The 14,842-nt window shown below is 43.3% G+C and overlaps 1 protein-coding gene across 2 annotated transcripts; it reads right to left on the minus strand.

The window, feature by feature from the left end:
- Positions 1-681: 681 nt before the first annotated feature.
- LOC139388293 (ADP ribosylation factor like GTPase 3, like 1) lies at positions 682-4,077 on the minus strand. 2 transcript variants are annotated; one of them, XM_071134882.1, is made up of 6 exons: positions 3,880-4,077; positions 3,510-3,653; positions 2,670-2,786; positions 2,354-2,404; positions 1,979-2,164; positions 682-1,273 (listed from the first exon to the last, which is right to left on the minus strand). In XM_071134882.1, exons 1-6 carry the CDS (start codon positions 3,895-3,897, stop codon positions 1,220-1,222), a joined length of 570 nt encoding a protein of 189 aa, XP_070990983.1. In that variant the 5' UTR covers positions 3,898-4,077; the 3' UTR covers positions 682-1,219. The 2 variants fall into 2 exon arrangements, with proteins under 2 accessions (XP_070990983.1, XP_070990984.1); XM_071134883.1 differs by lacking the exon at positions 682-1,273 and adding an exon at positions 1,446-1,869.
- Positions 4,078-14,842: the final 10,765 nt, after the last annotated feature.

A 14,842-nucleotide genomic window follows, 5' to 3' on the forward strand; every position in this document is an offset into this window, starting at 1 on the left:
AGGAGTTGGCGGATGCTTTAGTCCAGGTCTGGGAGGAGATCCCTCAGGAGACCATCCGCCACCTCATCAGGAGCATGCCCAGGCGTTGTAGGGTGGTCATACAGGCACGTGGAGGCCACACACACTACTGAGCCTCATTTTGACTTGTTTTAAGGACATTACATCAAAGTTGGATCAGCCTGTAGTGTGGTTTTCCACTTTAATTTTGAGTGTGACTCCAAATCCAGACCTCCATGGGTTGATAAATTGATTTCCATTGATAATTGTTGTGTGATTTTGTTGTCAGCACATTCAACTATGTAAAGAAAAAATTATTTAATAAAAATGTTTCATTCATTCAGATCTAGGATTTTATTTTAGTGTTCCCTTTATTTTTTTGAGCAGTGTACGAAGTTACAGATACTATTCTCTCAGTAGTTCACTGTGCCCTCATCGTGTGTGTGACCTACGTTTTACTGAATAGTCTTCAGGAATATACAGTACATTAATGTACAATGAATTTGACACAGACCAAATAGTTTTTTTTGTGTGTTTACCATTCCTGCCTCAAGTGCCCACTGTGCGGCAGCACTGACTTACTGTCTGACAACAAGGCAACCAGTGACAGGGGATGGAATGGTGCTTGTCTACATTGATGGTACAAAGCAAGCATATCACATCAAGTATGAAGAGATTCTTCCAATTCAATATTTATTTGATATCACAGTCTCAATTCACACAATATAGATTCTTTGTCATTTTTTTTTTTTTTTACAAACAGTGAAACCACACAAACTACCAAATCTAACCCTTTTTAGTGAGTATGAATGAAGCCTTACTCACGTGCCTTCAACTAAAGAGAGATGTTCTACTCAAAACGTTGTTGGGCTATTCGCCCATTACATGCTCTGTCCCTTGTTTTTACTTGTGCTCTTCAAGGATAGTTTTTTTCTTCCATCGACTAAATCAAAGAAAGTATCATTCCAGAGCAGTGTGGCAATAACCCTTAATGGGAGTTGTGATTTTTCTCTTGTTGATGGTCTCTGTGGTGAACCCAAAACCTTCCATCCATTTTCTTGTGGCTGGATTTGAAAAGCCAGCAAGCTCTCAAATGTTTTGGGGACATCTTCAGAGAGAAGGCTTCATCTATAAAACCTGTCACCATTGCATTGGGTGTCAACATATGTACGTGAAACACTCAAAAGTGTGTTTAAAAAGCATCACGTTGGATATTCAGGGGTTAGTCATCTCTCTTCTTATTTACAATGTTGTTGGAAATCCAGTTCATGCCGTCCTGTGAGAACAAGTACATCACATATACACATTAAATATTCCAAGCTACAGAATTTCCAAAGCAATCAAAGCATAAATGTATACTGTACTGTGTTACATATGGTCATAGGGCATCATGCCTGACCTCCTGACCTGATCCTCCAGCACAGTACTCAGGGGCAAAGCATTTGTCGACCCCCCACTAGTTTGTTTTCGCTCTTAATTTCCCCCTTACTGAGATGTTGCCCCGACAACCCTACTGTAAACTGTAATGACAGAATCTCCTGCACAGTATGTGAAACGATCAGAAAATATTAGAAAAAGATTCTACTAAGACTACTATGTTCTGAAAAGATCCTACTAATGACATGGTGGCCAGCAGAGAATAACCTCTGATTCTCCTTTGGGCTCTCAATTATTTTACTACATGAACAGAGTGAGAACTGGATACTTTCGACAGTGCAGACAGGCTGTACCACATGAAGAGGAATAGAAACTACATGAACAGAGTGAGAACTGGATACTTTCGACAGTGCAGACAGGCTGTACCACATGAAGAGGAATAGATAGAACATGAACTAACATTGAATGATGTCTTCAATATCTGTCTTGTAAATCCTAGAGGATGATACAGTACTGTTGTTATTTTATATCATGATACGGTGTCCATCTAACTTCATAAAACTGATATGATTTGTCCTATTTTGAGAGAGATATTGTGGCCTACCTGTACACCCTCTCCAGAGACAGCTGAGCAGGCCTGGATCTGCCACGCCCGGTCGCGGTATGTGTGCAGGTTCAGGCCCTCTGCGATCTCGCTGGCGGGCGAGGCTGTGGCCAGGTCCTGCTTGTTAGCGAAGATGAGCACCGGAACACCCTTCAGGTTCTCCTCATCAATCAGCTCTGATAGCTCCTGAGGGACCAAAGGACCAGTGTTATCCGACTCAGAGCTGAACAAAGTCTTGGAGACTACATCTCTGTGTTGCCAGCACTTAAAGGTTTGCATGTCCGCTGTTAATATGCAAAGCTTACTGTTAACATTAACGTTTTACAAGACAACCCTTGTGGAATAGGGTATAACAGCTATTTCAGTTGGCCTCACCAGTCCTGTTTCTTCAAACCGCTTCTTGTCTGTACTGTCTATGACATATATCTGGAGGAAAGAAGAATATTGAATCAAACTGAGACATGTATTATCTTGTAACACAAAGAAGATTGATTCTCTATTCAGTTTCTAGTTTTTATTGAGATTGAAGATTCTGAAATAAACTAATGCCCAGTTTTTTCCCCCAACCAATAGAACAGGCTGTAGTCTAAATCTAAACTGTAGTTAATGGAAACTATTTTACTCTCTGAAACAGATTACAGATATAATAAGACAAAATAAAATGACAAAAGTGCTAACATAATTTACACACCAACAAATCTGTGTTTTCCAGATATTTCTTCCAGAAGGGTCGGATCTTCCTCTGTCCTCCAATGTCCCACACGTTCAGTTTCATTCCGTGAGACGTGAGACTCTTAATGTTGAAGCCCTTTGGCATCAATGGAGAAGCAGAATTCATTGATCTAACACAGTTTAGCAAAACACAGCTTTATTCTGTTACAAGTGGCTCTAAATAAGCATTTATTTTTAACATAATTTTATTAGAACCAAATCCTGACATGACCAGAAAGACAGGTACAATGATACAAAACTTGAACCTCGATTTGTTACCTGGAGCTTACAAAATGTGTGTTGCACCCTCTCTGACTTTATGGTTAAGTAATCTTCAACCCCCGGATTAAAGTCTCAGCCTAGTCTCTATTCTTAGTCTAGCTAAATGTATCATTGCCAATGTGCTATTTTCTGCGACAGAGGGACTGCACAAACCAACCGACTGTGATGCTTTGCTACCAGATAACATGGTATGAAGAAGAACCAAGTCAAGCATCACTAGTGTGGTATTTCAGAGACATATGAACATCTTATTTGATGTGTTGAAGTCAACATTGGAGGATACTACTTGTCTACTTCCAGAGCCGCGAAGCGTTTGACCTGGAGTGACCTGACCCTGGTACAGTCATCTAAGACATTGATATGATCAGAGATCAGATTTTGAATCAGCAGGTAAAACAAATGCTTCCATTGAGTAAGTGCCATTACGTGGTACGTTGCCTTGGGCAACAACCTGAGGGAGGAAGTGTCACATGGTTGTCATTACAAAACTACATGGCCTGCTTATGTAAGTTCAGAGCACGCCAGGATCGGATCTGACCTGTGTGGGAGTAATGGTGTTGACATCCTCGGATGATAGCTGTTTTAGCAGCGTTGTTTTGCCAGCGTTGTCTAGACCCAGGAGGACTATCCGAAGTTCCTGTTCTGTGGTTCCTTTTAATTTCTGTAGGACTGAAAAGAACCCCTGAGCGAAATGAGATAGAATAGGATATTACAAACAGACACAGAAAGCAATTAGGAAGCTTGTAAGGGACTACTATGTAGTTTATTTGCAGAGAAAGTGTCAACTCATCAGTTAGCTTCTTATTAAAAAGGGGAAACAATCAGTCCCTGAATCACGCTCTAGGACTCATCAACATGTACATTCCCATCAAACTCAAAGATCAGCAGAAGGTAGCAAGCGGGATTACCTTTTCAACTTCTCCCATGTTGAATGATGTGCTTCAGAAGGCAGGAAAGAGGACAGGGAAGAGACAAAGCCTCATTCTATGATGAATCTTCAGAGTTGAGCACAGTGTTGTTCAGCAGGTACCCTGTAAATAGGCCTACAGATAGATCCCTGGTCCCCCTTATGTCCGTTTGAAGCGTCCAGAGCCGGGTGGAGTCATCTCCTGCTTGGCCTCCCTCATGAGGAGGAGGTGGGGGCCAGGGAGGGATTAGGGGGCCCGATTAGCCCTCCCTGTTGTGCACGCCTTTCCTCCGCCTCCATTGGCTTCCGCCCCTCCCTTGCTCTTCCAGTTCCTCCCTTCCATGCATTAAAGACTTTACCTGGATTATCCTCCCCACCACCTGTTACAGGACACCCGGGGTTCTCTATCACTCTGAACCACCACCTGTTACAGGACACCCAGGGTTCTCCATCACTCTGAACCACCACATGTTACAGGACACCCAGGGTTCTCCATCACTCTGAACCACCACATGTTACAGGACACCCAGGGTTCTCCATCACTCTGAACCACCACATGTTACAGGACACCCAGGGTTCTCCATCACTCTGAACCACCACATGTTACAGGACACCCAGGGTTCTCCATCACTCTGAACCACCACATGTTACAGGACACCCAGGGTTCTCCATCACTCTGAACCACCACATGTTACAGGACACCCAGGGTTCTCCATCACTCTGAACCACCACATGTTACAGGACACCCAGGGTTCTCCATCACTCTGAACCACCACATGTTACAGGACACCCAGGGTTCTCCATCACTCTGAACCACCACATGTTACAGGACACCCAGGGTTCTCCATCACTCTGAACCACCACATGTTACAGGACACCCAGGGTTCTCCATCACTCTGAACCACCACATGTTACAGGACACCCAGGGTTCTCCATCACTCTGAACCACCACATGTTACAGGACACCCAAGGTTCTCCATCACTCTGAACCACCACATGTTACAGGACACCCACGGTTCTCCATCACTCTGCTGGAAGAAGGAAAATGTCAGCCCTATTTTTGCTTTATTCTTGTCTCTGCCCAATATCCTCCAAGCAGTGATCCTTCTCCATAGTTTGCTTTCCTCAAAAATCTTGGTTTACTGTTTCAGTGTTTCAAACATTGTTTCTGTGTTTTCCTTACGTAAGACAATAAAACAAAACATGTTGAGTCAGAATGACATACTGTACGACCATTCATTCTTTGGTGACCAAAACCTTTGATTCCTCTGAGTCGTGCTCAGACAGCTGGAGAACAGTGGAGGCTGCTGAGGAGAGGAAAAATACATTTAGAAAGAGATACATAATTCATTTGTAGAGGAAGGCAGAAAAATAAGGTGAAGAATTAGAAAGTGTTTTATCAACATTTATCAACACTTAAAGAAACGTGTGTACTGTGAACATGAGTCTTGACATTGAGCTCTACATTAATGCTGTCCATCTTGGACACTGACGTATGTGGACACATTCATGGGGAAAGGGTTCTCACTAGACGGCCAAACTGCAAAGTCAAGTCAACAATATTGTAAAAATGTATGAAAACTAAAATGAGCTTTTTGGTCTTAATTAAAAGTTATAGGCATAAGGTTAACAGTGTTTAATGTTTAGGGTTAAGGTTAAGGTCAGGGTCATGGTCAGGTTTAAAATCTGTAATCAGCTTTTAAGAAGAGAAATTGTAGAAATAGGAGGATCTTCCGACTTCTCAACTTGGTCAGGTAGTCACGACCTGTGTAAAGGTTACCTCATTTACAATAGGACCACCTGTTGGAAGCTGTGGGACACATGGTCATGTTTAATTTTAGATTGAATGGTGAAGGGCCCCGGGGGCGATCAACCTTTGCCACTCAGACACATTGATTTACCTCATGTGTACAATGCACTCCAGGATATGTCAGAATCGATGAAATACTCAGTGATTGTTTGTGAATAATACCAAGGGAAATCCAGACAGAGTCAAGCTGGGGTTCATTGATCACCATCAGATGGTTATATTCGACCTCATGGATGTTTGTGTGAGGAAAATAGAACATAGGCCCAACCAATCTTCAAGTCTTTTTTGTCTCTCCATTGTGTTTCGTGTGTGAAGTAAAAAATTGCTTTCTAAAAGTGTTTCAAATTTGAAGGAAACACAACTTAATTTTACCATCAAAGGACCTTTACTCAAGAATTAGAAGCTTGGTTCCCTGGTCTGGGTCTATTATAAACCAAGTAGGGGAGTCTTTGTTCACTGTCCTCTAAAAGGGGACAGAGCCACAATAGAGCCAGTCTGGGCTGTCCCCCTTAGTTATGTCACAGTAATCTTTCTTAAATTGACTTTGCTCCTGCAGTGATTGTCGTGAGTGACATCCTCCCCTCCTGTATAGCTGCAGAGGGAGACAGTCTCCAGGCTCCAGTCTCAATCCTCAATTATTAATGAGCCAACCCTGAGCAACAGCTGAACCAGACTGTCAGAGTGACATCCTCCCCTCCTGTGTAGCTGCAGAGGGAGACAGTCTCCAGTCTTCAGTCTCAATCCTCAATTATTAATGAGCCAACCCTGAGCAACAGCTGAACCAGACTGTCAGAGTGACATCCTCCCCTCCTGTGTAGCTGCAGAGGGAGACAGTCTCCAGTCTTCAGTCTCAATCCTCAATTATTAATGAGCCAACCCTGAGCAACAGCTGAACCAGACTGTCAGAGTGACATCCTCCCCTCCTGTATAGCTGCAGAGGGAGACAGTCTCCAGTCTTCAGTCTCAATCCTCAATTATTAATGAGCCAACCCTGAGCAACAGCTGAACCAGACTGTCAGAGTGACATCCTCCCCTCCTGTGTAGCTGCAGAGGGAGACAGTCTCCAGTCTTCAGTCTCAATCCTCAATTATTAATGAGCCAACCCTGAGCAACAGCTGAACCAGACTGTCAGAGTGACATCCTCCCCTCCTGTATAGCTGCAGAGGGAGACAGTCTCCAGGCTCCAGTCTCAATCCTCAATTATTAATGAGCCAACCCTGAGCAACAGCTGAACCAGACTGTCAGAGTGACATCCTCCCCTCCTGTATAGCTGCAGAGGGAGACAGTCTCCAGTCTTCAGTCTCAATCCTCAATTATTAATGAGCCAACCCTGAGCAACAGCTGAACCAGACTGTCAGAGTGACATCCTCCCCTCCTGTATAGCTGCAGAGGGAGACAGTCTCCAGTCTTCAGTCTCAATCCTCAATTATTAATGAGCCAACCCTGAGCAACAGCTGAACCAGACTGTCAGAGTGACATCCTCCCCTCCTGTATAGCTGCAGAGGGAGACAGTCTCCAGTCTTCAGTCTCAATCCTCAATTATTAATGAGCCAACCCTGAGCAACAGCTGAACCAGACTGTCAGAGTGACATCCTCCCCTCCTGTATAGCTGCAGAGGGAGACAGTCTCCAGTCTTCAGTCTCAATCCTCAATTATTAATGAGCCAACCCTGAGCAACAGCTGAACCAGACTGTCAGAGTGACATCCTCCCCTCCTGTATAGCTGCAGAGGGAGACAGTCTCCAGTCTTCAGTCTCAATCCTCAATTATTAATGAGCCAACCCTGAGCAACAGCTGAACCAGACTGTCAGAGTGACATCCTCCCCTCCTGTGTAGCTGCAGAGGGAGACAGTCTCCAGTCTTCAGTCTCAATCCTCAATTATTAATGAGCCAACCCTGAGCAACAGCTGAACCAGACTGTCAGAGGGACAAAAAACAAAGAGGTATTGCGTTTTACATTTACATTTTAGTCATTTAGTGGACGCTCTTATCCAGAGCGACTTACAGTAGTGAGTGAATACATTTTATTACTTTTTTGTACTTGTCCCCCATGGGAGTCAAACCCACAATCCTGGCGGATTGCTACAGTTTACACAATGCAGTCCGGCACAAATGCCTGTTAAATGCCTGTAAATTTTATGATCGACAGTAAAAAAAAAGATTGTACGTTATTTTGGAATATTATCAGACTTTAGAGAAAGCAACCCTGACTAAAACTATATGACAACTATAGCAGCCCTACCATGTGCTCTGTTTAGCCTCTTTACTTACTCACTGCAATACAAACACCTGGACTGCTAAGAGGAGAGGGTGTTGCCAAGGTAATCCTAGTGGTGACTACCTCTCAGTCTCGTGACCTGATGCTTCTAGGCTCTGTCTCAAATGACACCCTATTCCCTATATTCCCTTTAACCAGTGCTGGTCAAAAGTAGTGCACTATCTAGGGAATAGTGTGCTGCACTGCTGCTGATGCGTTGAGCGAGAGGAGAACGCCATACAAGGAGACAAAAGGGGTTGGGAGCTTATTCTGATGATGTCGTAAACTCCATTTGTGTTTTAAACTTCCATTTGCACCCTGGAATCTCTTTGCTTTTCTATTGCCGAAAAACTCTATTCTATCCCAAAACAAAAACATTTCTCTGGACACACATTTCTAAGCAAATTGTATCTGTGTTTGGTTTTAGTATTTGGTCCTCGTCCACCCATGCATCGTCTTGCCATGAGTCATATTCGTCTGACTCACATTCCCACACTTATCCACCAGTTTTATTCTGTACGCATGATGCCAGCCCTACAAGCTGACACTCATTTTTTCTCCTCAGGTCCCCTCAGTAGGACACAGGCAGATCTAACGTTTAGGTAACTGCAAATAATTCAATGTTACAGTGAATGGTGTCATATAGAGTATATTACACAAGGATGGATGTCAATATTATTTTCTTGAATTAAGGAATAAAAACACAGTACTCACAGGTCTATACAGTGTACATCTAAATGACCATATGGGCATGTAGGCTGGTTTATGTTAAAATGGGTTATGGTGGATTACATGTAGGCTGGTTTATGTTAAAATGGGTTATAGTGGATTACATGTAGGCTGGTTTATGTTAAAATGGGTTATGGTGGATTACATGTAGGCTGGTTTATGTTAAAATGGGTTATAGTGGATTACATGTAGGCTGGTTTATGTTAAAATGGGTTATAGTGGATTACATGTAGGCTGGTGTATGTTAAAATGGGTTATGGTGGATTACATGTAGGCTGGTTTATTTTAAAATGGCTTATAGTGGATTACATGTAGGCTGGTTTATTTTAAAATGGCTTATAGTGGATTACATGTAGGCTGGTTCACACAGGTTAAGGAACAGTCACTGTGAAACTGGAATGTAGAAGGAGGAGACTACCTGAGACTTTCCCCTGAGCGGTTACTGTGTGTGTCTGAGTTTTATATCCATTATTGCTGTTGGTTTATGGCAGTGATGGTCTTTGTTCAGTGATAGGCCATCATCACTGTGTGCCCCAGACCAGTACCCTGGCATCAGCGGCCCAAAGCTGTTTACCTCTCCTTTTCTGTAATTTCTTCCTCTGTCTACTCCAGTAGGCTCCACCACGGCCATGGAGACCTCTGAGTCCTGTCACTGTCCTTTTAGAAAAACAGGAGGGAGAACCAGAGAGAAGGTACATTACTTTTATGTTAATTTTAACACGTGTAGTGGATATTCTGCCCCTTGTAAGGATTGTGGGTTTTGGGGGGAATTTCCTTGTGTGCCTTGTAGCTATTGTGACCATTAGAGCTATCTCTGATCAGATCCCCTTGGAGCTCCTAACCCTAACTCTAATCCTTAGGGCTATCTCTGATCAAATTTGCCAGCTAGCCTTGGGTTGTTATGGAAGTTTATAGTTTTCAGATAGTATGAAACATGCTCAAAAAAGTAATATGAGTTTTGCCAAGTGTGACGTGATTTTTCCAATTGTTCCATATCTGATGAATGATGGATTGTTTTGAAATGATATTTTACAGAAAATAATAATGTTTAAAGAGTTAAATCGAAGGTTTCTCTCACTTTGCCCTGAGAACTTCTCTCAGACAGAGACTTGGAAGATACAATACTGGGACCAGCATCAAACTGCTGAATATCACAAGGGTAAACCTATAATAAAATTCACATGTAGAAAAATCATTGATGAACTAATTATGAACTAATATTAGACTTAATCTGAGACATGGTTCATGGTAGTGACAACAATTGTTTAGTCACTCACAGTGGCTGGCAGTTTCTCATGGTATACTGTCCAGGGAAAATCTCACTTTTAAAAGTTCTTATTCTGTTAACTTATACCCACATTAATGTTGTTGACTCATCCTATTCTAGTATTTGTGACTAGAGCATAAATAGGAGAAACCACACTTCAAAAACCCCACCTCAAACTTGTATCTAAAACAGACAGTTTAAAAAATGCTTGCTTATTTCCTGATAGAGGATAATGTCCTCCTCTGAGAAGGATGAGCTGGCCAGTCAGTGGTCTGCTCATACTGTTTGAATACCTTTTAAGACTGGTATACAGCCACAGCATTCTGTTGTTGGGGTACATCCACAGCATTCTGTTGTTGGGGTACATCCATAGCACTCTGTTGTTGGGCTACATCCACAGCATTCTGTTGTTGGGGTACATCCACAGCATTCTGTTGTTGGGGTACATCCACAGCATTATGTTGTTGGGGTACATCCACAGCATTCTGTTGTTGGGGTACATCCACACCATTCTGTTTTTGGGGTACATCCACACCATTCTGTTGTTGGGCTACACCCACAGCATTCTGTTGTTGGGGTACATCCACACCATTCTGTTGTTGGGGTACATCCACACCATTCTGTTGTTGGGGTACATCCACACCAATCTGTTGTTGGGGTACATCCACACCATTCTGTTGTTGGGGTACATCCACACCATTCTGTTATTGGGGTACATCCACACCATTCTGTTGTTGGGGTACATCCACAGCATTCTGTTGTTGGGGTACATCCACACAGTTCTGTTGTTGGGGTACATCCACAGCATTCTGTTGTTGGGGTACATCCACAGCATTCTGTTGTTGGGGTACATCCACACCATTCTGTTGTTGGGGTACATCCACACCATTCTGTTGTTGGGGTACATCCACACCATTCTGTTGTTGGGGTACATCCACACCATTCTGTTGTTGGGGTACATCCACACCAATCTGTTGTTGGGGTACATCCACACCATTCTGTTTTTGGGGTACATCCACACCATTCTGTTGTTGGGCTACATCCACAGCATTCTGTTGTTGGGGTACATCCACACCATTCTGTTGTTGGGGTACATCCACACCATTCTGATGTTGGGGTACATCCACAGCATTCTGTTGTTGGGGTACATCCACACCATTCTGTTGTTGGGGTACATCCACACCATTCTGTTATTGGGGTACATCCACACCATTCTGTTGTTGGGGTACATCCGCACCATTCTGTTGCTGGGGTACACCAACACCATTCTGCTGTTGGGGTACATCCACACCATTCTGTTGTTGGGGTACATCCACGCCATTCTGTTGTTAGGGTACACCAACACCATTCTGTTGTTGGAGTACATCCACACCATTCTGTTGTTGGGGTACAACAACACCATTCTGTTATTGGGGTACAACAACACCATTCTGTTGTTGGGGTACATCCACACAATTCTGTTGTTGGGGTACAACAACACCATTATGTTGTTGGGGTACATCCACACCATTCTGTTGTTGGGGTACAACAACACCATTCTGTTGTTGGGGTACATCCACAGCATTCTGTTGTTGGGGTACATCCACAGCATTCTGTTGTTAGGGTACATCCACAGCACTCTGTTGTTGGTGTACATCCACACCATTCTGTTGTTGGGGTACATCCACACCATTCTGTTGTTGGGGTACTTCCACACCATTCTGTTGTTGGGGTACAACAACACCATTCTGTTGTTGGGGTACAACAACACCATTCTGTTGTTGGGGTACAACAACACCATTCTGTTGTTGGGGTACATCCACACCATTCTGTTGTTGGGGTACATCCACACCATTCTGTTGTTGGGGTACATCCACACCATTCTGTTGTTGGGGTACATCCACACCAATCCAACACAGAAAAGCTGCTTTTTAACATACTTCATAAAAACATTTTTGGAAGGAAAGCTATTTAACCCATATTGTAATTAATTATTGGTTATATTTCATAGAAATATTGGACAGTTTGAAATACTGTATGACCAACACCCAGGAAACTCAGATACCACAAACTATTTCCAAGCTGTGTGTTGTTCAGTGTATTGATTTCATGTTTTGGTGTATACTATTGCGTCTGCATGAAAGAGAATAATATTGCTTCAGACAAGGCGGCAAAAGGGGACATAGGTTTGTGTTCAGTGCACACACATCAGCTTGTGGTGTTGTTGCTATAGCAACACTTCCTGGCCATGTTTCTATGGCAAGACTTTCTGTGCAGTTAGGAAGTGGCAATCGGTGCCAAGCAAGTATGTTCAGATAAGAACACTACCGGAACCCTTCTTCAGTGATCTATCACTTGGAATATTTCAATGAACTGAAGCAATAGGGCAATGTTCCTACTATTGGAATACACAATATATGTGCAGTAAATTGGATTTATCAGTGTGTTCATGATTTATGATGTTTTTTTCTGTCTGTCTGTCTGTCTGTCTGTCTGTCTGTCTGTCTGTCTGTCTGTCTGTCTGTCTCTGTCTGTCTGTCTGTCTGTCTGTCTGTCTGTCTGTCTGTCTGTCTGTCGCTCTCTTTGTCTGCCTGTCTCTGTCTATTTCTCTCTGTGTCTGTCTATCTCACAGTCTCAGCTCTAAGTCTGCTAAAGATCACAGGATTTATGCCCCCCCCCCAAAATGGTACGTCATATATTAAATAATTGTGTTTCTGATTGTTGTTTCCCTAATCCAAAGCAGATGTATTCACTGGTTTATGTCTGTGCTTACAGGGTCTGGCAGTATCTGATGGAGGTGAGCTGAAACATGGAGACATACAGAACAAGGCAAAAGTTTGGACACACTCTTCCATGCCATCCCTAGGAGGGTTGCGTCTCTTGAGTGGGTTGAGTCAATGATGTGATCTTCCTGTCTGGTTTGGCGCGCCCCCTTGGGTTGTGCCGTGGCGGAGATCTTTGTGGGCTATACTCAGCCTTGTCTCAGGATGGTAAGTTGGTGGCCGAAGGTATCCCTCTAGTGGTGTGGGTGCTGTGGTTTGGAAAAGTGGGTGGGGTTATATCCTGCCTGTTTGGCCCTGTCCGGGGGTATTGTTGGATGGGGCCACAGTGTCTCCCGACCCCTCCTGTCTCAGCCTCCAGTATTTATGCTGCAGTAGTTTATGTGTCGGGGGGCTAGGGTCAGTCTGTTATATCTGGAGTATTTCTCCTGTCTTATCCGGTGTCCTGTGTGAATTTAAGTATGCTCTCTCTAATTCTCTCTCTTTCTTTCTTTCTTTCTTTCATTCATTCATTCATTCATTCATTCTTTCTTTCTTTCTTTCTTTCTTTCTTTCTTTCTTTCTTTCTTTCTTTCTTTCTTTCTTTCTCTCTTTGTCTCTCTCTGAGGACCTGAGCCCTAGGACCATGCCTCAGGACTACCTGGCCTGATGACACCTTGCTGTCCCCAGTCCACCTGGCTGTGCTGCTGCTCCAGTTTCAGCTGTTCTGCCTGCGGCTATGGAACCCTGACCTGTTCATCAGACGTGCAACCTGTCCCAGATCTGCTGTTTTAAACTCTCTAGAGACAGCAGGAGCGGTAGAGATACTCTGAATGATCGGCTATGAAAAGCCAACTGACATTTTCTCCCGAGGTGCTGACCTGTGGCACCCTCGACAACCACTGTGATTATTATTATTTGACCCTGCTGATCATCTATGAACATTTCAACATCTTGGCCATGTTCTGTTATAATCTCCACCTGGCACCGCCAGAAGAGGACTGGCCACCCCTCATAGCCTGGTTCCTCTCTAGGTTTCTTCCTAGGTTCTGGCCTTTCTAGGGAGTTTTTCCTAGCCACCGTACTTCTACACCTGCATTGCTTGCTGTTTGGGGTTTTAGGCTGTGTTTCGGTACAGCACTTTGAGATATCAGCTGATGTAAGAAGGGGTTTATAAATACATTTGATTTGATATATTTGACACACCTACACTTACATTGTAGAATAATAGTGAAAACAACACAACTATGAAATAACACATTTTTATGTTAGATAGCCCTAACCAAATAGGGCTATCTTCTGGATACCACCCCTACCTTTTCATAACACAACTGATTGGCTCAAACACATTAAGAAGGAAAACAATTCCACAAATTTACTTTTAACAAGGCACACCGGCCTTTCTGGCTTTGAGGTTCAGGGGTTACCACAATGACTTCCTCCTCGAAAGCTAACAGCTGTATGTGAGAGAAAGTCACTTGAAGGAGTTTCTCAGGACTTTTTCTCTTGTTACATTCATCTTTTAAATGTCCTATACATTTTCACAATTCTCCAATTTAGACAGTAATAACAATCAAGTTTTCTCTATTCAAAACCACACATTTCAAAGTGAAGCATACATTGTAGTTTCTGTATTACATCCAATACAGCCCTGTTGTTAATGTCTCCAGAGTTGAATGGGGTGTCAGAGGCGCAAGGGGCCAGTGTTGGCCTGTGTTCCAGCAGTAACTCCAATCTCCCCACAGTGCCCAGTGAGGAAGCCAGTGGTGTGGGAAAGTTGACCAGCTGGGCTGTCAGCTTCGAGAGGCTCCTGCAGTGTCCTATACTTCACGGTGAGGGCTCAAGCTGACCGTATACAATCTTTCAAGCTTATGTCGTGATGATCTGTTGTATACAGAGTTTTTGTGCTAGTCTGTGTAACACTTGGTCTCGTGTGTTTGTTTCAAGGAGGGCCCATTGTTTTGAAGCGATAAATGAAGTAATTTAGAACAATTACATTGTCAGCCCAACCGTTTAGTTTACACCACTTTAGATGACAAATTGTTATCTGAAGTGATGGCTCCTATTTTAAAGCATTTTACTGACCAGGACACAAAACAAAGCTCCGCTACAAGGGTTGATTGTCAAATTGCCCAAGAAATTAGAATGAGAATGAGGCCCACGC

Source organism: Oncorhynchus clarkii, chromosome 29 (assembly GCF_045791955.1).
Source record: "Oncorhynchus clarkii lewisi isolate Uvic-CL-2024 chromosome 29, UVic_Ocla_1.0, whole genome shotgun sequence".
Classification (NCBI taxonomy): Eukaryota; Metazoa; Chordata; class Actinopteri; order Salmoniformes; family Salmonidae; genus Oncorhynchus; species Oncorhynchus clarkii.